The following is a 25,392-nucleotide window of genomic DNA, read 5'->3' as shown; positions in this document are numbered from 1 at the left end:
ATCAATGATAAAAAAAAATCGAGTGTTTTTGAACGCTCACTGGTCACTAGACAAATCCTAATTCTTAATACATAATGGTACTCCCTCTATATAGAATTTAGAAGTCGTTTTGGAAAAGATTTGGGTCAATAACTTTTTTTTGAGTTTGCAAATATGAAAATTACATAAAAAAATATTTTCATAAAAGTATATATATATTATTTTTTTCTACATATTTTTATAAAAATAAAAGGTCAAAGTTGTGTTTTGGAGAACGTGTTGTTGTCCTAAACGACTTATAAATCCTATATAGAGGGAGTATGTGTTATAGCTAGCTATAGTACTGGTACTACATATAATACATGAGTGTCCGGCGGCAGCTTACTCTGTTTCCTTAGGCCTTGTTTAGTTCACCCCAAAACTCAAATAACTTTTCAAAATTCTCTGTCACATCGATTCTTACGGCACATACATGAAACATTAAAAATCAAAAAAATAACTAAATGCACAGTTTGCCTATAATTTGCGAGACAAATTTTTTAAACTTAATTAGTTCATAGTTAAACAATAATTATCAAATAAAAACAAAAATATTACAGTTCTCAACTAAACAAGGCCTATACTTAATGGTATAGGGCCAGGGGCGTTGACAAAGGACTGTAAAATAATAGCATCGCATACACAACATAGCTTCTCCGTCACGGCGTCAACGCTAATTCGCTAACCATATTGGTCACGTGTTGTTTAGTTCTGAAAATTTTTTGGTTTTGAATATTGTAGCATTTTTTATTTTTATTTATCAAATATTATTCAACCATAGATTAACTAGACTCAAAAGATTCATCTCGTGATTTACACTATGCAATTAGGTTTTGTTTTTGTCTATATTTAATGCTCCATACATGTGTCGCAAGATTTGATATGACGGAGAATTTTGAAAAAATTTTAGTTTTTGGGTAAACTAAACAAGGCCTCAGTTTGTGGTGGCACGCAGGCGATGCTACCTGTGCGTCAGTATCTTTTTTTTTTAACTGCTTCATGGCAATATATATGCTCTCTACGGCCAACACATGTTCCACAATTCAGTAAATAATCATAACGTCAAACCCAATCCGATGTAAATTCGTGGGATCAACTCGTTAACTCTTGGTAACAAAGGAACATAAGACTAGCAATCAAGCTGAAGCTAGCCGGTGTCGGCGTATAACCACCGACAATCCACAATCCAACATGGCGTCCCCAAGGTTATTATTATCTTTTCATTCACAATAAAATAGCTACGAAGCATTTAAACAATATGGATACTTTGCATATATAGATCTTTTTTGATGTGATCGGCATGTGTTAAGAATAGATTGAAGTAAAACTTAGAACTAAATTAATTACACCCTAATCCATCCTAATATATGTGGAGTGAGATAAATCCGGCAACCTTCGAATAAGACCATAATGTATGGATTAAAAACGATGGCACCTCCACCCCGACTTGCTCATCGTAGTTGCCCCCACTTGCCATCTTGCATTGGTCCCACTAGCTTGCTTGCCCATCGTGACCGCCCTCACATGCCTTTGGCACGGTCACCCTCGTCCACAAAACCAAACTCTTCCTGAGAATCCGTGCCTCCTAGGCAACTCACAGGGTACAAGCTAACATGGATACGCATAAAAAAATATTTTCAAAAATAAAGATGGAGGCCCCTTCCTTGGATCATACTTTTTCTCCACATGGTTTCTATAGTTTTTCGTGCACTTGTAGTTTGTGGGAGTCAAATATATATATCTGAGGCCTTGTTTAGATACACCCAAAAACCCAAAATTTTACAAGATTTTCCGTCACATCGAATCTTACGACACATGCATGAAGTATTAAATATAGATAAAAAGAATAACTAATTGCACAGTTTACTTGTAAATCACGAGATGAATCTTTTAAGTCTAGTTACTCCATAATTAGACAATGTTTGTCAAATAAAAACGAAAATGCTACGATGTCAAAATCCCAAAACTTTTTGCATCTAAACAAGGCCTGAGTTTTGTGGGTTGGACCTGAAAAGAGCTAACGATTTTAGGGGTGAAACTTTCATTTCCAATAATGCCTAATGGGAAAGTCGGGCATATATTTTTACGGGCCTTGTTTACTTCCCCAAAAATTTTGCAAAAATTTTCAGATTCTCCGTCACATCGAATCTTTAGACGTATGCATGAAGTATTAAATATAGATAAAAATAAAAACTAATTGCACAGTTTGGTCAGAATTGACGAGACGAATCTTTTGAGCCTAGTTAATTCATAATTGGACAATATTTATCAAATACAAACGAAAGTGCTACTATTTATATTTTGCAAAATTTTTTGGAAGTAAACAAGGCCCAAGTTTGGGCCGGACCTAGGCCTGGGTGAGCCGCCAGCTTCTTTTTAGTTGAAACCAAAAAACATACTTTGGGCTAGGTTGAAGCTGATGTTTTTTCCTGGGCTTACTTCCTCACTGTTTAGACCATATCTAGTAACAAATGCAGGCTTCGGCCAGGCCCAGCGGCTCGGACAAGGCCTATTTTGCTCATGCTAGAGTCAAACCCACTACAACTATGCATCGCCTTTGCCTCCTTATTACTATCCCATCGAACAATTATTATTCTAAGATTTTCAATGGCAGACGACGTCCTATCAACAATGAGACATCTATAGTAATTTTATGAATCTCATAATATATCGGCTCAAGTCTTTAGAGGTGCTCATAAAGTTATGGTTTACGTATATGTATTCATAGAGTTGAGTGTGTGTCTTAAGTGTCTGTGTTGTACTTCTAAAAAAAATGGACAGTTATTATTGATAGCAGTACGATACTAAAAATTATTTTGACCCTTACTCCCTCCGTCCTAAATTAAGTCTCAGTTTTGGATTCTAGGTAGGTCGAACTTATTTATATTTGACTAGATTTATAGAAAATATTAGCAACATTTATATCTCATAAACTTATTATGAAAATATGTTCAACCATTGATCTAATGACACTGATTATGTACCATAAATATTAATGCTTTCTTGTATATAATAGGTTAAAGTTAAAAGCATTTGACTTTTCGGAAAGATGACACTTATTCTGAGATGGGAGTACTTTCTAAAGCCTTTTGGTACATTACCTTTTGATCCTTTTATATCTGAATCTCGAATGCAAAATCAATTAGAAAATTCTAGATGTCATTGGAGCATATAAATTATCATATAAAATTTAAGTTCACGTTAGCTCCATGTGAGCACATATTCACATATTCAACATGTGTCGGTGTCTGAACTCGTGGTCCAGACACTAGCGAGTGATATGTGTCTACGTGTCTTTTAATTCAGATGATGATGCAGGAAGAACACAAAGGTTTATACTGGTTCAGGCTAAGCGTGCCCTACATGTCCAGTGTGAAGACGAGACTTGTATTATCCTGCACCTGAGGTGCTCGTAGTAGGGGTTACAAGCGGGATGCGAGAGAGGGAGCGTGTCCCAGGTCTCGGCTTAATGTGGCATATGAGACTTGAATCGTTGGTGTGATTGACCGTCTGCAGTCTGGTGTTGGGTTGTGTTGTGAACGTGTGTTGGGCCTCTCCTTCGAATGAGGCCTTTCTCCCCTTTTATAGCTCAAGAGGAGTGAGGGGGTACATGTGTTTACGTTTACAATGTCGTGGTGTTGGCCTTGAGCGTGGATTGGGACATGGTGTCGTACGGGAGGTAAGGTGGTCCATCTCTGACATTGTAGTTTGTCGTGTTCGCGGTGTGATCGCTCCTGTTGCTCGTGTCAAGCCATGCCTAATGCTGTAGACGAGATGCCCGTTGCTGTTCATGCCACAGCCCTGTTCCTCCTCTAAGTTATGTCCCGAGGCCTCTTCTCTGTAATCCGTCTTTTGGAAGCCCTGACAAATTCGTGGCTGCAGTAGCTAGGAATTGACGCAGCCCATTCCTCCTGAGCCGATTGTACACACAGTGATGGGGGAAGGTGGAATAGCACATGCTATTCCTTGCTTGCACAGCATGGGCGTAGGGACGTGCCCTACGTCCCATCTGCCATATGACAGTTGCTTAATGTGCGCAGGAAACCCCAGAATGCCTTTATTGGGGAAAGGGTGCCCAAGCCTGGGTTCGAGCGAGGCGGAAGAAACTGTCAGAGGCTTGGGCTCGGGCGAGATAGAAAAACGTCTGAGGCTTGGCCTCGGGCGAGACGAAAATTGTGACTGAGGCTTGGCCTCAGGCGGGACGGAAAATGTTCGCTGTCGCTCGAGGTCGGCCTTGAGGTGGGACAGTTTCGGCCCGTTTAGGGGATGACTTTTGGGCGGCCCAGTTGTCCTCCTTTTCAGGGTCAGGTGATTTTGGGCCGTGGCATTTGTTTTGAAAAAGAGTCTTGGGCTTTTTATGATATTAACTTGGGTACTCCGGTTTATGGTACCCAACAACATGCATGCCACATTAGCGCCCGACACGGGTCAATCAATACAAAATATTAAGAGCCAAAACAGACTGACATGACATACGATGATACATTTTAAGACCACAATGATGCATCTTGAGAGTACGAAAGTCTGTATACGACATGCCTTGACAAGTTTAAGGACCAAAATAACGATACTATTTGATACTAAAATGACGCACTTTGAGAGTAGTATGAGGACTCTCATGACACACCTCGACAAGTTTAAAGACTAAATTGATAAACTTTATGAAAACGAGGACAAGTATAACATATCCCACCATAAGTTTAAGGGTCGGTCATACACTTTACCCATTCACAAATCTTATGTAATTTGTTGTGACAAAATTTGATAACAATCAACTTGGAATATTCAATGTAAGAAACAGAAAACAAACGAGGTTCTACGAAGATATTTGGATTGGGAGCTGTTCTCTCCGAACTAAATTCCCAAGATCGTTCAACATAGTACACACGAAATATGACATTGTATCAAATGTGTTGTCATCTATTCTACTTAATGTTTCTTTTCGGAGAGCGTTATTGGAAAATAACTTGAGGGATTGGATAGGATCGTGGCAGCAGTAGCAACTTTACAGCTACAAGTTGCAAATGACTTCTTTGTTTGGTCTCTAAACTCGAATAGTTTATTTACAGTTCGATCAAGGTATGCGTATTTAGTCAGTAGTGGTGTGTAGATCTCACAAGAAATTTATCGTGCCACGTTACCCATGAAAATAGAAGTCTTTACGTTGTACTTAAAAAGGAGGTTATTTTAACAAAGGACAACTTAGCAGAAAGAAATTGAAGGGTCATACAAGTTATTCTTTTTGTAATACTCCAAAATCAGTCCAGCATATGTTTTTCAATTATGCCCATACTTGGACAGCAGTACACATGGTTTTGGGCATTGCCCAACCCACATATGTTAATGATCTTTTTAATCATTGGTCAAAAGGAGGGGGAACAAATCACAATCCGAACTTATTGACTGCCGCCGCCGCATTATGTTGGTCGTTGTGGATATCAAGAAATAAAATTATTTTTGACAAATGTAGACCTAAAACTTTGTTGCAGGTGCTATTCAAAGGGACGCATTGGTTTCGTCAATGAGCCATGTTACAACATCATGGAGACCGTGGGATAGACTATCTATATTCCTTTATCTAAAAAATGAATTTTTATCGAGATCAGTTGAGACGAGCGTTCTGATTATGTAATTAGATTTTGTATTTAGGTGAAGTCTTAAATTTTTCTTTGTAGGTTCCGCAATTATTCCCCCCGGCCCTCTGAATGCCGACATCGTGCGTTAACATTTGTCCACTGCTGCGAAAACAATCACCGTACCTCGGCCGGTGTAAAAGACCGACATCACATGGCATGCATGTTTAAATATTATCACAATATCACCGACAGGAGTTGGGTGACAGAGTACAGGTAGGAGTATTTCTCGATCACGTCTGATCAGTCACGAATGTCAAAGTAAACCTGCAGAAATAATGCAAAGGATTAGCTGTGCTGTTCATCATTAATCCCGCATGCATGTGTTTGCATTGAGAAAACAACTCGATTCACTCGGTCCCAGCTGCCAACACGCAAAGCTAGCTAGCAAATAATCCCTGCCGCAATTTCAGAACCTTGATCTGAGGCTCAGACCAATATGCAGGCATCACCGGACGCACAATCATTTGGGCGCCGCCCAATCCCAGCTTAACATAACAGGAGGAGCGCTGGTACGTACCTCTGCCTACCTGGTCGTACTGGTAGACACCAAACACGCAAAGCACCGTACTCCGGGTCAACCGCTTGAGCTACCTGTTGCTGTTGCAACGTGCGGAGATCCCGGCCAGCGGGGCGACGAGACGACGCGGCGGCGACATTCCTGACGCTTTAATTTCTTCCCTGCACGGCTGCACCTATGCAGGCCATGGCGACTATAAATCGGCAGGGCGCGCGTAATCCCGGAGCAAAACACCCGATTTGTCTTGTGCAAGTGCAAAGAAAAACGACCATCAGCGGAGCGAGCGATCGAGCGACAGCAATTAACCATGGTGAGGCAGAAGCTCGCCGCCCCCGCCGCCATCCCTGTAATCTTGCTAGCGCTCCTTGAGGCCGTGGCAGGCCAGATCTCTAATCCTCCAAGCTCAAGTCCACCGACATATCCGCCAAGCCAGAGCCAGAGCTCACGGAGCTCTGTTCTTCCGCCTGTTTATCATCCAAGCCCAAGCCCTAGCCCGAGCCAAATGCCCACTAATTCTCAACCTATCCCAAGCCCAATCTCTTATCCACCAAGTCAAAATCCATTGAGCTCAAATCCACCATCTTATCCTACGAACCCGACTCCACTCATTTATCCGCCTAGCCCAAGTCCATTGAGATCACTCCCCCCAACTTATCCTCCTAGGCCAAGCCAACTTATTTATTCTCCTAGTCCAAGTCCGTTGAGGTTGATCCCACCTACTTATCCTCCGAGTAAAAGCCCAAGCCCAGCCACTCATCCTCCAAGTAGCAGCTCAACTCCACCGACTTATCCTCCAAGTGCAAACCCACACGTAAATCTTTCACCAAGTCCAAGCCCAAGCCCATCCACCTACGCTCCAAGCACAAGCCCTAGTCCAGTTCCACCAACTTATCCTCCAAGTGCAAGCCCAAGCTCATCGATCTCAAGTTCACCAACTTATCCTCCAAGTACAAGCCCAAATCCATTGATCTCGAGTCCACCAACTTATTCTCCAAGTGCAAGTCCAAGTCGTTCAATCTCAATTCCACCAACTTACCCTCCAAGTGCAAGCCCAGGCCCAAGCCCATCAATCACGAGTCCACCGGCGGCTAGTCCCAGCCCAATCCCATCTAGTTCAATCTCAATCCCACCCACTTATCCTCCTAGCCTAAGCCCAAGCCCAAGCCCATCGATCACGAGTCCACCGGCGGCTAGTCCCAGCCCAACCCCATCTAATTCAATCTCAATCCCACCCACTTATCCTCCTAGCCCAAGCCCAAGCAGCGCTCCTTCAGGGCTTAGTGTCGGCTACTACAAGGATCGATGCCCCAAAGCCGAGTACATTGTGAGGGAGGCCGTGAAGAGTGCCATAGACAGTAACCGTGGCACGGGCGCGGGGCTCATTCGTTTGTTCTTCCACGACTGCTTCGTCCAGGGGTGCGATGCCTCTGTTCTCCTCAACACGACCGGCTCCAGCGAGCCGACGGAGAGGGCGAGCGCGCCCAACCAGAGCCTCCGCGGCTTCGAGGTGATCGACGCGGCCAAGGCGGCGCTCGAGGCCGCCTGCCCCGGCGTCGTCTCGTGCGCGGACATCGTCGCCTTCGCCGGCCGCGACGCCACCTTCTTCCTCAGCAGCAACAACGCGGTCGACTACTTCGACATGCCGGCCGGCCGCTACGACGGGCGCGCGTCGCTCGACAGCGAGGCCCTCGCCAACCTTCCCCCGCCGTTCGCCAGCCTCGAGAAGCTAAAGGAGATGTTCGCTGCCAAGGGGCTCGACGCCGAAGACATGGTCACGCTCTCCGGCGCTCACACCGTCGGCCGCTCCCGCTGCTCGTCCTTCTCCGACCGCCTACCGCCCCACGTCTCTGACATGAACGCCACGCTCTCCGGCACGCTGACCTCGCAGTGCAACGGCGGCGACGCCACGGTGCCGCAGGACGCGGTGACACCCGACGGCCTGGACAGCCAGTACTACAGGAACGTGCTCAACCACGAGGTGCTCTTCGCGTCGGACGCCGCGCTGCTGGCGTCGAACCAGACGGCGGACATGGTGTCCGCCAACGCGTTCACGCCGGGGCTGTGGGAGACCAAGTTCATGGCGGCTATGGTGAAGATGGGCCGCGTCGGAATCAAGACCAGCGCCGACGGCGAGATCAGAGAGAAGTGCTGGATGGTCAAGGCCAACTAATAACTATATATCTAATCAGATGCACTGCCACATGACCAAGAGCATGAGGTGTCCATATACATGCATGCACGCCACGTTAAATTAAATCATGGTGTTGATTTAGTAACATGGTGTATACATTTTTTATTTTTTAGAGTTCAACTGTATATGTTCATTCTTACAGTACATATATAAATTATATATAGTGGAATTATTTACTCTATATCTCTTATTAAATGTTTGAAATTTTAAATATATATCTTTTTATGATTTTTTTTGTGGTGCATGCCCTACCTCGAACCTGGGGCAAAGCTAGCAATAAATTAAACCTAGCGCACCACTACGCTAAAAGAGCACGTATATTGTATTATAAAATTTGTGGTAAATCTTAGTGATAAATAAAACCAAAATTTACCATGTGCATTGGGACCAATAAAGCTGAACGTGGTGTCGCCCCTGCCTCGAACACAAGCATGAAAAGAGGCACATTTATGCTTGTTTGATTCTAGCACTGGACCTCTTGCTTCAGCATGATATGGAATAATTTGGTCGTCTTCCTACGCATGAAAAGCCAACTAATTGTTACTCTATCAAACACACCAACAACTAGCAATTCAAGCAAAGAGCTAACTGATCTGACAGTGGCAAATGGGAGTGAACGGCTCTATGAACTATTTATTGTTCGAGGACAAAGTTTGGAAGCCATGATTTTGCCAAAGCTACCAGCATGAGCAATGGCTTGATAGCGGTGAAAATTTCCCTTCCATCCTTTAGTTGCATTTATTTTTTTTTTTTGCGAGCGGGATCCTTTAGTTCCATTAAAAGTCGCATTGAAGTTCAAGGGCCTTTGTTGGGCTAGGGCGCTAGGCCTTTCTGTACACAAATAGATGGGCTCTCATGGACCAGTGCCCAACACCCAATCAGAGAATTCGTAAAGCACAACAAGCAAGCAGTCAAGCAAGATGTTGCTGGCCGCTACAGCCGTGGGCCGTGGCGTAGCCTTGTGGCCGTGACCGTGAGAGATGACTATGGAGCGTTATTGGTACCTGCTCGTCCATGAAGTTAACGACACATAGGTAGTGAGAATGGCATATGCATGCTACACACATCTGGACACTGGTATAAAAATAATGGGCTATAGTCTCAGTTGGGAAAGAGATTTAGTTCTGGTTTTTGCAGCCGGAACTAGGAATTAATTCGGGGCGAAAGGTACATGCCCTTAGAGTCTGCGGGGTTTAAAAAATAATGTATGATTCATGAAACTCGAACTCAAGACCTTATGTATTGTCTCGCACACATACCTTTTCACTACACCTATATAGCACATGAGACTTTGGATGTGATGCTTTCCTTTTGAACTAATGAGTGGAAGACCTTTAGTTCAGGTGATACTAATAATGTGTCAAGGATCTTTAGTTAGAGCTGGTAACACCAACCTGAACTAAAAGGCTTTAATCTCCCAAAACTAAAGGTTCTTCAACGCAAACTTGGATTCAAGACTAATGTGTTGAACTGAAGATCTGTTCTCTACTAGTATATGGAGAGGCTTCGTCCTAAGTAATAAGAGTACTAAAGTGAGTATTAGTCTTTTCAAGCCAATGTAAAATGATGTAAATAGTGACGATTTTTGGCTAGAAAACAAGCATGCAACCTGCTGCTCAGACGCTCCGGTTATCCCTGGACCCTCGCTACTGCAATGTAAACAACTTGTTCCAAAAAATATATACTCAATTTAGTATGCATGATTTTTTTTAAAAAAAAAATCCAATCAGACGACTTCGAAGAGTCAAAGCGCGTGCGCCGCGCGGCGATTTTTTTTAAAGAAACCCCTAATAATAACAAACACTAGTACTTGCTGAGATAATATCGCCGCTGGTCAGCTGCTTGAGCTGTACGTGAGCAGCAGTGAGCTGCTTCAATTCTTCTCGTGGTCTATCTCGCATGCATGATGTGCATGTTCCCTTCCCCTGTTTTGATGGGATTCGCGTACGCCCGTCCCAATGCATGCATATATGCACACACGCGGCGCGCCAAAGCTGCGTGCGCTCCATCGAGGGACATGAACATCATCCCTGTCGTCACACAAAACAGGATTATTTTTTTTTTAAAAAAAAATAAGAGTTCAACGCCACGCGACTGACAATTATTGCTGTCTGAACCAAAGACCCTTTGTGGTGTCATAAAAATGTAACAGTTCTAAAAAAAATTACTTCCTTCATATCCGAAAAAAAAGTCATTTAAGATAATGATGATACGGTATCAAAAATATAACTTTGACTTTTTATTTTTATATAAAAATATTTATTAAAAAGTTATATATATATAATTATTTTTTAAGACAAATTTATTTATATAGTTTTTATATTTCTAAACTCAATAATTTAAAAGTTATTTATAATTTATATTTTAATATTTAATTTAAATCTTGTCTAAATTTAAAATGATTTTCTTTACGAATAGTACTGTATATGTTCATCTGCAATATATAGGCACATGCATGCATTGTCAGCCCCAAAAACCAAAAAAAATTCAAGATTTTCTGTCACATCGAATCTTTCGGCATATGCACGAAGTATTAAATGTAGATGAAAATAAAAATTAATTGTACAGTTTAACTATAAATCGCAAGACGAATCTTTTGATTCTAGTTAGTCTATACATGATTAAACAATATTTAGCACAAACAAACAAAAATACTACAGTAGTGAAATCCAAAATCTTTTCGCATACAAGGCACTAGCTAGCGCGTGTGGCGCGGCGACTTCTTTGTCAGATTGCGCTTCATTCTCGTCGACTCGCGGGGCGGTCAGCTGCTCTCTCGCCGATCGACTCGCGTTGTTCGTTCCCGTCCATCTACCGCGCTGGAGAGTACACGTGTGCACCTCCGCGCTTGCACTGCGCATGCGTGCGCCACAAAGCGCGCGCGGATCGGAGGCAGTATGCTACGCGCGGGCGCGGCGGCCGGCCGGTTGCACGATAAACCTGCAGCAACAAAGCACGTACGATCGACACGTATATGCTGGATAATATGCTAGAACGTTTCATCACACATGCACAAGCACGTACGCGTCATGTGCATATGAAACCCGTGTGAGAGTGCTGGCTTATTGATCCATGCATAGAATTAATAGTTACCGTATTTGTTAAGGTCAGTGCCAGTGGAAGTTTTATTAGAGTATTACACACATTAAATATGCTGATGTGATGTTATATTAATAATATGTAGAGAGAGTTTCATCCTCTATGAAATTTCTATGCACTTTTTTTCTAAAATATAGATCATCTTCAATAGAAACTGTGTCATGAAACTTCCACTGAGGATGATCTAATAGGAGTAGTTTAACTCCTTTGGATCCAAACAAGTTCAGTTAATTGTTAGAATACCATGGGCGGATACACCGGGTATTCCTGGTATTCCCAGGAATACCCAACTTTTTATGCACTAATAAGTATATATAGGTATATTTATATATATGTATATCAAATATATTAGCATTTCTATATTTAACAAATAAAATTTCTCTCTCATTCTTTTCAAAGGAATTTGTACTAATTTATTGTTTCTGCAAATGAAAATCTAATTATTTATCTTACACATACATATTGACCATGTCACTAAATATTAGTACAGATCATATCTTATTTCTAATTTTTTTCCAAGATAAGGCCTTGTTTAGTTCATCCTAAAAACCAAAAACTTTTCAATATAGACGAAAATAAAAACTAATTGCACAGTTTGTGTGTAAATCACGAGACGAATCTTTTAAGTCTAGTTACTCCAATCTAAAATCTTTTTATCTAAATAAGGGAATATGCACATGGCAGCATGTATAATAAAAGTATTTTTTTCATGTGAGTGAATGAGACATGAGTGGGAGACAATTCTATAATCCTCATTCCTAAATCTCACCCTAGCCTACCAGACATGACGTGGTGGCGGTACTGCTGGTTTCCAGTGTCCTAAGCTCCTGGCAGCGTGGGACATGCAGCGCGGGCGCGACCTCTATCTCTATGCTATGCTTACATGGCGACCGGCGAAGGTGCACGTCGGTCGTAAGGTTAGAGGCAACAGCTGAATGACGACTCACTAGACACTAACAAAGGAATACCCAAGATTCAACCCATCTGACAAGCTAGCTAGCCAGTTTGGTTTTTTTTCTCGATCAGGCGTTGTGCCTGTATTTATTAAGACTTTGTTTAGTTTTATTTTTTTTTTAGAAAACGATATTGTAGCACTTTTGTTTTTATTTGACAAACATTGTCCAATCATGGAGTAACTAGGCTTAAAAGATTTGTCTCGCAATTTACAGACAAACTGTGTAATTAATTTTTATTTTTATCTATATTTAGTGCTTCATACATGTGCTACAAGGTTCGATGTAACGAAGAATCTTAAAAAGTTTTAAGTTTTTTGGGTGAACTAAACAAGGCATAAAGCAGGAAGCAATTAAAGTTTTACAGAGAGTGCCGATCGCCCTACTAGCGAGATTGTTTAGTTGACCCAAAAACCAAAATCTTTTCAAGATTTCCTCTCACATCAAATCTTGCGGCATATGTATGGAGCATTAAATATAGACGAAAATAAAAACTAATTACACAGTTTATCTGTAAATTATGAGATAAATCTTTTAAACCTAGTTACTCCATGATTGAATAATATTTATCAAATAAAAACGAAAGTACTACAGTTCTAGAAACCCGAAAAGTTTTCAAGGCCTCAAGCAGATGCAAGGCAGCACGGAATACATGGACTATACGGCGGCCGAACTATTGCGCGACCACCTTGCCAGCAGAATCGCAAAGTTCGAGAAGCAGCTAGCCTGCATCCATTCTTCAAGCTCGTCGACGATGCTCTTGCCCAACTGAACTGGGGTCTTGCATTGGACGACGTGTGGTTTCTGAAAACTCTTGTGTTTCTCTCTTTTCAAACCGACCAAGCAACCAACAATGTAATTATCTCAATTGCAAAAAAAAATGTAATTAAGAGCACTCCCAATACAGAAATCACCATAGTTTCTATAGACATTAATTATGGTGCCACCTAAGCATTTTGATGATGTGGCAATATAGTTATTGAAGAGAGAGAGCAAAAATCATAGAAACTGGGTCTAACTTAGAAACCATGTCTACGCAAAATCCAAGACATAAAGTGATATGATTGGTTGAGAATAGAGAGAGAATGAATATGATTGAATAACAAATTATTGTATAGAAACTATCCATTAGAAGCATAGTTTCTATACACAGTGTCTATAGAAATTAATAGGTATAGAAACTACACGTAGTTTCTAGCATTGGGAGTGCCCTAACTGAATTGAAGGCTGGCCTGAACCTGTTCCCGATTCGCGCTCTCTTGCAGCCACCATTCAGGCAGGACTAGGTAGCTTGTTTGGTCAAAACCAGCTAATTACAGCTACTAGGTAACTAACTATTATCGCTAGATGGATCTAAACAAGACCCTAGCTAGCTAGTTTTATTGAGGCTAGTCTCAATGTATGTTTCATGAGAGTGTCATGCACATTAAATAGGGTGCCACATAAGCAAAATTACTGACTTGGCAGAGTCATTAAATGAAGGAGTTTCATCAGATTAGAGAGGAGTTTCATCCCCATAAAACTCATATGACTCGGTTACCTAGTTTATAGTCTTGGTAACTGCGCTATGAAACTATGCATTGAGACTTGTCTGAGAACCCAAGGCATATATACCTGCACACCGTGTCTGCCTGCATGGCCGATCAGATCATAGTATCATACATATATAATAAATTAATAACTCGTGAGCCTGGCTGCAATGTGAAATGAAACCACTGGAGCCGATCCGACAACGCACAGAATCGTCAGCGCTCTGTGGTGCGCGCTGAATTTGATTAAACATGCACGCATCCATATCTTTCCAAATTAAGCACAACATGTGCATACGCGTTCGTTGTGGGTCTCAACTTTTTCTTTTTGAAAAGAGACTGGAGGGGCCTTGGCCCCTACAGCAAAAATATATTAAAGAAAAAAGAATACAGTTATGTACAAAAACTTTTGAAATAAGATCAGACAACTACCTTAAGAAACAAAAAAGATCAAACTAAGAGCAAAAACTAGCTTATTTGTAAGGCTTGAGTCCATTGATCAAAATGAAGTGATAATCCTTCCTTGATTCTGAATTTTAGAAGCCTAGCCTCTTTCAAGAAACGGCTTTTACAGTCCGTCAGTTGCACTCTGTATACATTGAATACCAGTTCATTTCTGGCTAGCCAAATGATCTAGCTGATTAGTACGATTGCTTCCATGAAGAATCTTGAGTTTAACTGGATCTTGAACATATTGAAGTTCTCAAATATCCCTGCCGAAGGTGAAACTTCCAGTTGTAGAATACCCCAACAAGCTTGGGCAAAGGGACAATGCAGAAATAAGTGTTCTACTGTTTCTTCGACATTCATGTTGCAGCATTCACAATTGTAGTTATCCAGATTCATGCTTTTTCTTCTTAAGATGTTTCTCGTGTTCAGTCTGTCCTTTAGGAGCAGCCATGCAAAGACTTTGTGCTTTGGTTGGCATGAACTTCTCCATACTCACTTGTAAACTTGATCAGTGTCATGATGTCCAATTAACCTCTTGTAGGCTGCGGCTGAAGAGAATTTGGCTCCCTGTGGGTCTCAACTCTCAACTCTGAACTCTGAAGGAATAGATGTTAGTTGGTTTTTAACATAGCAGAGCGTAGCTTGCCGTCATTACACTACAGAACTCACCACCTATTATAGCTCCATCGAAACATTCACATTCACTAAAATGGATCGGAGCGAATTTCTTATATATTATATATATACAAACACCAAAATAACATGCATGTGAACTTACTGCTGCGCTGAATGCCTGAATGCAACTTTTTGCAGCTGACGCCGCCTGTGATCATAAAGTTTTCTCTCATCGAACTTGTTACATCTAGGATCGCTTTTATCTTACAATCTTTTAGCTAGCTAGCAGCTAATGTAATGCCACACGCACATACAAACTAACCCAACTGAATTAATTATATATAATGAATAAATTAAACCCCATCTGGATGTATTATATGAATCTGCTTGCAGAATTTCCTTCTCTCTGCTGTCCAGATTAAACAAAACCCTCGAATAATCGAAAGCCAATAATGAGACAAATTGAGAGCACCGCGCGCGGGGGCACGATCGAGTTGGATCATCATTCTCATCATCAATAGATAAACAAATGGAAGCTCGCGCAACTAGACATGCATACTCTATACTACACCGCAGCCTGCAGTCAGTCAGCTGCTTCATTCCACTGTTCGCACGTGCGATTTCTTTCCAAGATGCGGTGCTGTGCCATATTGTCCATGCCATGCAATTCGCGTCCATCGCAACCGCAACGTGCACCGCCACAAAACGCGGCGGCCGGCCCGGGCAGGGATGGACGACGTGCACTGCTCGGCCTATAAATTGCATTGCACTTGCAACCCCATTATCACACAACCCTCTGAGCTAGCTAGCACTAGCACACACCCACTGCACGGCCTAGCTAGCTAAGCGATCGTTCTCGATCGATCGAGATCGATCAAGGGCGCAGCTAGCTAGCTAGCGCAAAACAAACCAACAAGAACACAGCCTGCAAAGATTGATCGATGATGGCAGCAGCTTGGAAGAATAAGCATGCTGCACTAATCATCACCGTGCTCGCGTTCCTCGCACCCATGGCGTGCCATGGCGGCGGCCTCATCAATTTCACTCTCCTCTGCTCGGGAGGGTGGGTTCGCCCAATAACAGTCAGCCTCCCGCCGTTAGTGACCATCACGATCGGCTGTCCTAATAATGGCCCCAGCGAGGACCCCTATGTGCCTCCAAGTCCCAATCCCAACAACGAGCCTGCTCCTCCCTCAGGAGCAGGGCTCTACTTGGACTACTACAATTACTCGTGCCCTAACGCCGAGACCATCGTCAGGGAGGTTGTGGAGGACGAGATCGCGAAACAGGGCCGTGGCATCGGCGCCGGCCTCATTCGTCTCCACTTCCACGACTGCTTTGTTCAGGTACACACATTATTATTACATGCATTACAACCACATTTGTCGACTCCCTCCAGCGACGACGCCGACGTGATTTTTAATTTCATTTCATTCTCATCTCCGATCCATCATCAGGGATGCGATGCTTCCGTTCTCCTGAACACGACCGCATCAGGGAACAGCGACACGGAGAGGGAAGGCGGAGCCAACAAGAACAGCCTGCGCGGCTTGGACGTGATCGACAAAGCCAAGGCCGCGCTGGAGAAGGCCTGCCCCAGCACGGCGGTCTCCTGCGCCGACATCCTCGCCTTCGCCGCGCGCGACGCCGCGCGCAACCTCAGCGGCGGCAAGATCGAGTACAAGACGCCGGCCGGTCGCTGGGACGGGCGCGAGTCCTCCGCCGACGAGACAGGCACGCTGCCGGGGCCCTTCTCCCCCCTCGACACTCTCGTGGCCAAATTCGCCGACCAGGGGCTCAACCGGACCGACCTGGTGCTTCTCTCCGCCGCTCACTCCATCGGCCGCGCCCGCTGCATCTTCAGATCCAGCCGCCCGGGCATGAACCAGACCCTCGTCGATGACCTTAACGGGCAGTGCAAGAGTAACACCAGCAGTGTGAACCAAGACTACAAGACCCCTGACGTCCTGGACAGCCAGTACTACCAGAACGTGTTCGACAACGACGCGCTCTTCGACTCGGACGCTGCGCTTACCAGCTCCATTTACACCAAAGCACTGGTGGAAACCTACAGGACTAACTTGATGAACCAGTTCGAGAAGGACTTTGGGGAAGCCATGGTGAAGATGGGCAAAATCAAGACTAAGACGAAAGGCGACAAGGACGTCGAGATAAGGAAGCAATGCTGGACTTACAACGCGCCTCCTAACTACTGATCCATCGATCAGCCGCTTTCTTTTGCCTCTGCATCCGTCTCGATCCAAGCATGGTTTTTTTCGCATGCATATATATTATTATTAATTAATTGTATTACTGTTACTGCAACTGTATGGCAGGGCGATTCGTTTGAATCATACAGTACTAATATCCCAGTGTGTTTCATTATTTCTCTTTGTCTTGAGTTGTTGACACGGTAGTGTGAATAATACAGTACAAAATTCTTGCTGCGGAGTTCTGCTTGCTGCTTCTTGGAAAGTCATTCAGTTTTGCACTTTACAGATGCTCCAAGTCGTGCACATAAGAACTGTCGCTCTTGTTCGCTGACTAGTAGAGGATTCTGTGCGCTCCCACCAATGCTACACCGACTGGATGTCTAGAGAATTAATTGGCAACCAAATGCAATCACCCACCAATTTTTTAACAAGAAGCAAACCTCCAAAGCAAATCGACAGTGAACATAGAGAGGTGAAGTGTCGATAGGGTTACACTATCGTCATGATCTTTGCTTGTATTAGAAGCCATGCAAAGAATCGGTGTTTTCCCTCGGCGTGTGTCCTCCAAATGGACTTGGAGTTGAAAGGAGAGACAGATGCATTAAAATGCACTAAGTATGTCCATTTTGACTATAAGGTTAAGGTCCATCAACTGTCCATTTCTAAAGAATGGTGTCCTCCCGATCAACCAATTGAATTAATTGGACAACACTTACATAAGACCCCAAAGCTAAACAAATTCGACCATATGTTGTACAGATTCCATCATCCTCTTAATTCATTTGTAGCAAGTCATCTTTTACCTTTTGATTCGTTCTCTATGCAATCGGGCAAATATTAGGTGTGATTTAATTGTTTCCAAATATGCCAAACTGTAATAGTGAAGGCTAGCTTCCATGAAGAAATGAAGTTGGAAGTCTGTTGGTGCCTTTATCATCATAGAGAAGAAGTGGTGTTCAGAGTTCTAAAACAAAGTGTCACAGATAGTATGAACAGTGGTGCGTGTGATCTTTGACGATATCTTGTGTCATTCAATGACAAATATTTATGATGGTATCCGGTTTCGTCACTAATAGACAGTGCCCAAGGTTTGTCACCAATGATCCATGTCGAAAGGAAAAAATCATCATAGTTATGCTCTCTTATGCGATACGATTTTGCTTCATTTGTTCAAATTTCTAACAATGGGAATTGAGATGCCACTTGACAAGGCAAACAAATTAACAATTGCAAAGCTTATCCTTACCAAAGAGTCGAAGTTGTTAAGAGTTCTGCAAGACTAAAAATCTCATTGAGGCCTTACCTTTTCCTATTCTATCTGATCACTTGACTTCATTGCCAGGGCCAGAGCCAGAAAGTTATTTTTTTGAATGTTAGGGAGGGACAATAGTGGTAATTTTTCAAAATTTATTTGAATTTCAAAAAAAATAGTGGAGATTTCACATTCAGGGGGGCATGGGCCCCTGCTCCCCCTGTCTCCGCCCCTATTTGTTGATCAAGTGAAGTCTGAAACTCTATTTTATCAACATAATTCTCAGGCAACAAAATAAGACAACGAAAAGGAAATGAAAAGGCTCCATGAGAGGACAATGAAGCTTGCTAGTGGCGTTGTCGTCATTTAGGTATTTTGAAGTACACATATCATAAATTCAAATTTCATGTTATTTGTTTAGCATTATTATTGTCATCGATTCAATGTTGTAAGCATGATGGATAACTGTAATTCACGTCTAGTGTTGCCTGACATGTGGGAGCATAAACAAAAACTAAACTAAAAGAGAGAAAATTGAGAGTTGAGGATGCCCTAAATGCAACTGAAGTAAATTTGTCAGAGTATTTGAATTTTTTGGACTGCCAGATTGTATTTGCTTCATGAGAGAATACCTCCTCTGATCACAACTTGGTTTGTTCTATATCCAACTTTTCTAAATTTGAAAAGCAGCATCTATAATAATACATAATATAAAATCTTGAATTGTTGAAACATTTATAATGTAAAAGTAGTTTGCATAATAGATTTATATAAATTATTGATATTATAATCTATGGACCATGGTTATTGTTGAAAAGTTTGCTTAGAGCAGACCTCGTGAACTTAGATTTGTGCTTAGTTGAAATAAGAACACCCTGAGTTGGTGACTCCTGTAGATTTGTGTCATGTCATTGATTTCCTATCACACTTGTTATACAAACGTGGGTTCTGAATATTGCAAAACATCATGCACTTTACTGTTTTCTTATAATAATATATCACTGCCTTTCACAACCACAAACAGGTGTAAAGATGGGCAATGGATGTTCGAAACCCGACTGGTTTTTACCCTATTAGAGTAAGGATATGGGTCAACTCTTTTACGCATGAGTTTGTTAATGGACAAAAAACTAGACCTAGCAGGTTCGTGGGTATAGGTCTGGGAGCGTAGTACTCAAACATGTAAACTCATGAGTTTTTTAAACCTGATTCATAACTTCTAAATATTAATATTCACTGTTTATTTTAATTAATTTCAGCATATCGGATTGGCCTCATTCATAATCTTAGAAAAAATATGAACAATCTAAGGTAACCATTCACTGTACTTTAATACTTTGAAAGAAAGAAATAGAAAAAAAGTGAATGTCTTAGACTACGTGACTGCAGCCGATCCAATATAGCAAATCCACATGACCTTGGTAGTCTTCTAATTTTTATTTTTTAGCACCACATTAGTCTTCTAGTGGTCTGCCCATACTCTCGTGACAAGCAGCCCACTGTGGCCCAACAAGCAAGCTGTTGGAGATAACATGAGTACTCACTTTAGTCCACCTTGCCTCTATGTTGAAGAGAGAATATGTGGCTATATAAACAGATCATGGGTATAGCAGGGGCAGTGCCCCCCTCCTAACCCCAATATTTTCTTTAAATACCTATGTAAATATTAAGATTTATAGTACAAGAAATATCAATTTTACTTATTTTTTCAATACGATGATTTTAGTAAAAAATAGTGTAATATTTTTTAAAAAAACTCTTCAAACATATAATTATATATATGTTTTATCACACTAAAAAATACAGTTATATTTGTTCGGCCCCAATTAATCAAACTTGCTGGTTCCATCACTGTGCGGGTTACCCGATAGGTACATGTGACCCGAATGGGTGTAAGTTTGGGCACAAAATTAAACAAAATTAAACCTGTGAGTCTAAGACGAGTAATGTGTTTTTAGTGGGTATTGCCTGCTCGCTTTTCTACTTCCCCAGCATTCGAACCTAACCAGCGACGAAGCCAGCAGTGGGGCTAGGGGGGCTTCAGCCTCCTCTACCGCTGCTGGCCCAGTGGAATTTCTAGTGCTCTCCTTCTAATTTTAGGTACAAATTTATAAGGTAGGGTGGGCTGATAACTTTATTTTTTAGATGTATTTTGTGAATTTCATCATTAATATATATTTACGAGGGGTAATAGTAGAGTTAAGTTGATGTAAAACTTTTGTCCCTCCTAAATTTTTTTCTGGCTTCGTCCCTGCACCTAACCACCTCCTCAGCACCCGCCGTTGCCGCATACCTGCCTCCCCGGCAGCCGCATGTATGTCTGCCTAGTGCCTCCCTGCACACATTGTGGCATAGTAAGCCAGGTTATGGGTGGCAGCACATTGCATACCGGAGCCCACGAGGCCACATGGCGCCAACATTTTCCCTTGACGTGTCTCGCTTTCTACTCACAACAGTGGTGCAACTACTACCAAGTTTTCAAGATTCTCCGTCACATCGAATCTTACGGCACATGCATGAAGCATTAAATATAGACGAAAGCAAAAACTAATTACATATTTTAGCTGGAAATCGCGAGACGAATCTTTTGATCCTAATTAGTCCATAATTGAATAATATTTGAAACAAACAAACGAAAGTGCTACAGTACCGAAATCCGAAAACTTTTCGGAACTAAATAAGGCCCAGGACCAAGCGGTGACCACGAGCATGACCAGGCTAAGGCGCCGCGGCGACAGTGTCCAGGAAGAAGCGGGAGACGTCAAGAGCTGATGTAATCTTTATCTTCTATGTGATGTTATCTTTTGATGTATGTCAATATGCTACGGAAATCTTCTGTCGATCCTGTTATTTCTTGGTTGGTATAAACTGCTCAATCAGTTCAGTACGGTCATAAACAGAGGCCAATAAACCGAATCAATCAAGACCTTAATCGGTTTTGAGCTTTCAAAGTACCCGATTGATCATAGTTTTTAAAGTAACCGAATTTATTTAAAACCAAAAAACTGAACCGATGTTTATTAGACCGAATGGCAAATACCCACCCTAACGTAGACATGCACATAGGCATGCATCAACTGATGTTTCGCAACCACAATATATAAATACTTTAGGCCTTGTTTAGTTTTTTTTTTTACAAAATAGACATCGTAACACATTCGTTTGTATTTGTTAAATATCATTCAATTATGGACTAACTAAGCTCAAAAAAATTCATCTTGCAAACTACAAACAAACTGTGCAACTAAGTATTTTTTATTTATATTTAATGCTCCATGCATGTGCCGTAAGATTCGATGTAACGACAAATCTGAAAAATTTTGCAACTTTTTTAGCAACTAAACAAGACCTTAATACGATGTGGCAGTACAATAAAAGGTAGTAAAAGAATACTATATACCAGGTCATGTGCTTTCATACTCATCATTCTCTCTCTGCTGTGCATGCATTAATTAATTTTATCTTACCGTTTTAATGGTCCCCACAAATTGAGTAAAGAAGCTCACTGACACACGGCATTTTTTTGGTCGAAAGCTTTGCTTGTTCTTTTAAGGCCTTGTTTAGTTTTTAAAAAATTACAAAATGGACACTGTAGTATTTTTATTTGTATTTGATAAATATTGTTTAATTATGGACTAATTAGGCTCAAAAGAGTTGTCTTGCAAATTATAGATAAATTATGTTATTAATTATTTTTTATCTATATTTAATGTTTTATTCATATGTCGCAAGATTCGATGTGACGGAAAGTCTGAAAATTTTTGTAAAATTGTTTGAGAACTAAACAAGGCCTAAGTACTCTTATATAGAATGATAATCAATTTTAGGTTATGTTTATATCTTATGGTCTAAAATTTAGTTAGTGTTAACAACCAAAATTGTCTATTCTATGGAGTTGTCAAAATGTAGAACGAAAGAGTTAATACCCCCAAGAAGATGCTCCATTGTCGAAAGTTCTAACCTGAGTCAGAAGTTCTGACCCGAGTCAGAAGTTCGACCCAAGTCAGACTTTCGCCAAACCTAATAAAAGGAGTTGTTCAGATCTGGCCTCCTGGATTCTGATCCGAATTATTCCAAACTCGTAGGAAACTTAAAAAAAACTTGGAGAGATTTCCTGTTGGGATAAAACCACCACCTCTATATATATATGTGAGGATCATGGTTGATTGAGTTCCCATTATCCAATCGACACAAAAGTACAATAAATCAGTCTACTACCTCTCTTTTATCTTCTCTTCCCCTCTACTTCGCGTTTTTCACCGGCACTGCATGCATGGATGGTAGATCGATGACAGCGAAGCTCTAGAGCGACTAGACCGGCTAGAGTAGCCCATATAGCCATCGCTTGCCCTGACGCGGTCCCTCTCGAGCGTGTAGGGTTTCGTATCTCAAGAGACCTTGTAGCCTTGTAGGTGTGTCTTACATATCATGCTCTCAACAAAGCTGCTTCGGTGATGTATCTTGTGTATCACGCTCATTGCTAGAGGCACAACATTCATGTGTGGACATCCCCTAGTTATCGGCCGATCTAAAAATCGGCTAGGCTCTACATTGAGCGATCTAGCTCCTTATCAAGTGTGTGACCTAATTTAGCGTTAACAGTTCCCTAAAATTAAGGACTAAAACTTAGAGCCTTAGGCCACTTTAGTTTACTTATATGATCTAAAGTTTTAGTGAAGTTGACTTAACATCACTTTAGACCTCGTAATGTAAAATTTAATGACTATGGGATCCAAATACGGTATTCATTTGCATGGACCATATACGGGCATAAAAATAGTTAAATAGTGTGGATATAGCACATTTAATTAATTTGTGCATTGGAAAAAATTATTTAAAAATCCATACTACACATAGAACATATACAAAGGTTCGAAGTTCGATCGCTTTGTGCAAAAAAGTATGATTATATGGCAACTATATAACGGAACAAACTTTTGCAGGTGCCTTGTTTCTCAATTTCTTTGTCTGGGCGCGTGCTCGCATAGGATCGGATAGATCATATAATTTTTCTTGAATTTGTGGAGTACGTAAAATGCACCTCTGATCTAACAGAACAAACAACACTCCGGAGTTGGTAGCGGGCCGGCAAGCAGGGAAGCACACGCACCAGCAGGGTCTGGTATTTTCACACCTCCGCAGTCAAAATCAGACGGTCAAAATAGACCGGGTGGTCAGCTGCGGTCCCTGCTGCATCCGCGCGCCGCCTTCGGTGAGCTTCGCATCCGTCCTCGTCGTCGCCAACGTACGACGCGCACCGCCGCGAACCGTGTGAACAGTTGACAGCACCGTGCAGCTGTGCTACGCTCTCCTCGCCAAGGAGCTATAAATCACACGCATTGCCCATGGAGAGAAACCAACGCAACAGCAAGCTACCCGAGATCGATCGAGAGCTTGCAAAGAAAATGGACGCCAAGCTTGCCGCCCTCATCGCCTTGCTCGCATTGCTCGGTCCTGTGGCTTGCCATGGCGCCACCGTCATCTGCCTGGGCGGTTGGGTTCGCCCAGTCCCATCACTCCTCGGCGGGCTTGTCTGCCCCGGAAACCTGCTCCCAAACCCTTCCCTGAACCCGATCCCTGCACCCTCATCGTCAGTTCTCAAGGTCGGCTACTACAACAACAGCAGCAACAGCAACGCGTGCCCCAACGCGGAAGACATCGTGAGGAAGGTCGTGGAGGACGCGGTGAGCAAAGACCCCGGCACGGGCGCGGGGCTCATCCGCCTCTTCTTCCACGACTGCTTCGTCCGGGGCTGCGACGCCTCCGTCCTCCTCAGGAACACGAGCGGCGGCTCCACCAGCGAGCAGACGGAGATGTTCGGCCTCCCCAACGTGAACAGCCTCCGCGGCTTCGAGGTGATCGACGCGGCCAAGGCGGCGCTGGAGTCGGCGTGCCCTGGCGTCGTCTCGTGCGCCGACACCCTCGCGTTCGCCGCCCGCGACGCGTCCAGCGTGCTCAGCGGCGGCAGGATCAGCAGCGCCTTCGCGATGCCCGCCGGCCGCCTCGACGGGCGCGTGTCGCTCGCCAACGAGACCACGGACAACCTGCCCGGCCCGTTCTGTGACCTCGACGCGCTCACCAACTTCTTCGCCGCCAAGGGCCTCGACAGAGACGACATGGTCACCCTCTCCGGGGCGCACACCATCGGCCAGGCACGCTGCGCTTTCGTGTCCAACCGGACGGACATGAACGCCACCCTCGCTAAGGATCTCAGGAGGGACAAGTGCAGGAGCGGCGGCAACACGAAGGTGGCGCTGGACTACAAGACCCCTGACACCATGGACGTGCAGTACTACCAGAACGTGAACGACGATGACGTGGTGCTGGACTCGGACGCTGCGCTGAGCTCGCCGGCGACGAAGCCGCTGGTGGATACCTACGCGGCCGGTTCTTCGTTGAGTCTGTGGGAGACCAAGTTCGCGGCAGCGATGGTGAAGATGGGCAGCATCGAGGTCAAGACCAGCCCCGGTGCGGACGCCGAGATCAGGAAGAAGTGCTCCATTTACAACTAATAACTAGTACTCCGTAGCTTATATGTTGCTAGCAATAGCAATGGAGTGCGGATGAGGGTGATTGGCTGCACGTGAACTTGCTTATATGTGTGTTCGTTATCCTGTATTCCTGCTGTTGCGTTCGTTAGGTTGGCTTCTCGGCAAAGTTTATTTTAGTGTAAGCCTGTAAGGTAGTAGTATGTAATAAGCGCCGGATTCACCCCTCTTCTTAAATATGATGAATGACATCTTTAATCTTCTTTGTAATTTTAATTAATTTTTCATTCATGCATCCATTTTCCTCCGTCTGAGTGCACTTCTGTCACTCCTCACCGTCATTGCTTTTATGAACTCCTTCCTTTAGACACGACATGATTAGGTAACCTAGTAGTGCCATGCTGCCCGTCGTCAAGACCTACGCACGGCAC

The 25,392-nt window shown here is 42.9% G+C and overlaps 3 protein-coding genes across 3 annotated transcripts; all 3 read left to right on the top strand.

Moving 5' to 3' along the window:
* Positions 6,383-8,536, top strand: LOC8063543 (peroxidase 2). The gene has a single exon (XM_002463216.2). It carries the CDS (start codon positions 6,479-6,481, stop codon positions 8,339-8,341), a length of 1,863 nt encoding a protein of 620 aa, XP_002463261.1. The 5' UTR covers positions 6,383-6,478; the 3' UTR covers positions 8,342-8,536.
* Positions 15,796-17,459, top strand: LOC8063542 (peroxidase E5). Its single transcript, XM_002463215.2, has 2 exons — positions 15,796-16,354; positions 16,466-17,459. Exons 1-2 carry the CDS (start codon positions 15,950-15,952, stop codon positions 17,222-17,224), a joined length of 1,164 nt encoding a protein of 387 aa, XP_002463260.1. The 5' UTR covers positions 15,796-15,949; the 3' UTR covers positions 17,225-17,459.
* On the top strand, positions 23,847-25,179 carry LOC8063541 (peroxidase 2). The gene has a single exon (XM_002463214.2). It carries the CDS (start codon positions 23,879-23,881, stop codon positions 24,983-24,985), a length of 1,107 nt encoding a protein of 368 aa, XP_002463259.1. The 5' UTR covers positions 23,847-23,878; the 3' UTR covers positions 24,986-25,179.

The sequence above is a fragment of the Sorghum bicolor genome, chromosome 2, assembly GCF_000003195.3.
Source record: "Sorghum bicolor cultivar BTx623 chromosome 2, Sorghum_bicolor_NCBIv3, whole genome shotgun sequence".
Classification (NCBI taxonomy): Eukaryota; Viridiplantae; Streptophyta; class Magnoliopsida; order Poales; family Poaceae; genus Sorghum; species Sorghum bicolor.
This window is presented reverse-complemented; position numbering and strand designations above follow the sequence as displayed.

Bases quoted from the DNA above. Each gene is read 5' to 3' on its own strand.
- LOC8063543 (XM_002463216.2), top strand. From the start codon at position 6,479: ATGGTGAGGCAGAAGCTCGCCGCCCCCGCCGCCATCCCTGTAATCTTG.
- LOC8063542 (XM_002463215.2), top strand. From the start codon at position 15,950: ATGATGGCAGCAGCTTGGAAGAATAAGCATGCTGCACTAATCATCACC. The intron at 16,355-16,465 runs GTACACACATTA...ATCCATCATCAG, and splicing joins TCCACGACTGCTTTGTTCAG to GGATGCGATGCTTCCGTTCT.
- LOC8063541 (XM_002463214.2), top strand. From the start codon at position 23,879: ATGGACGCCAAGCTTGCCGCCCTCATCGCCTTGCTCGCATTGCTCGGT.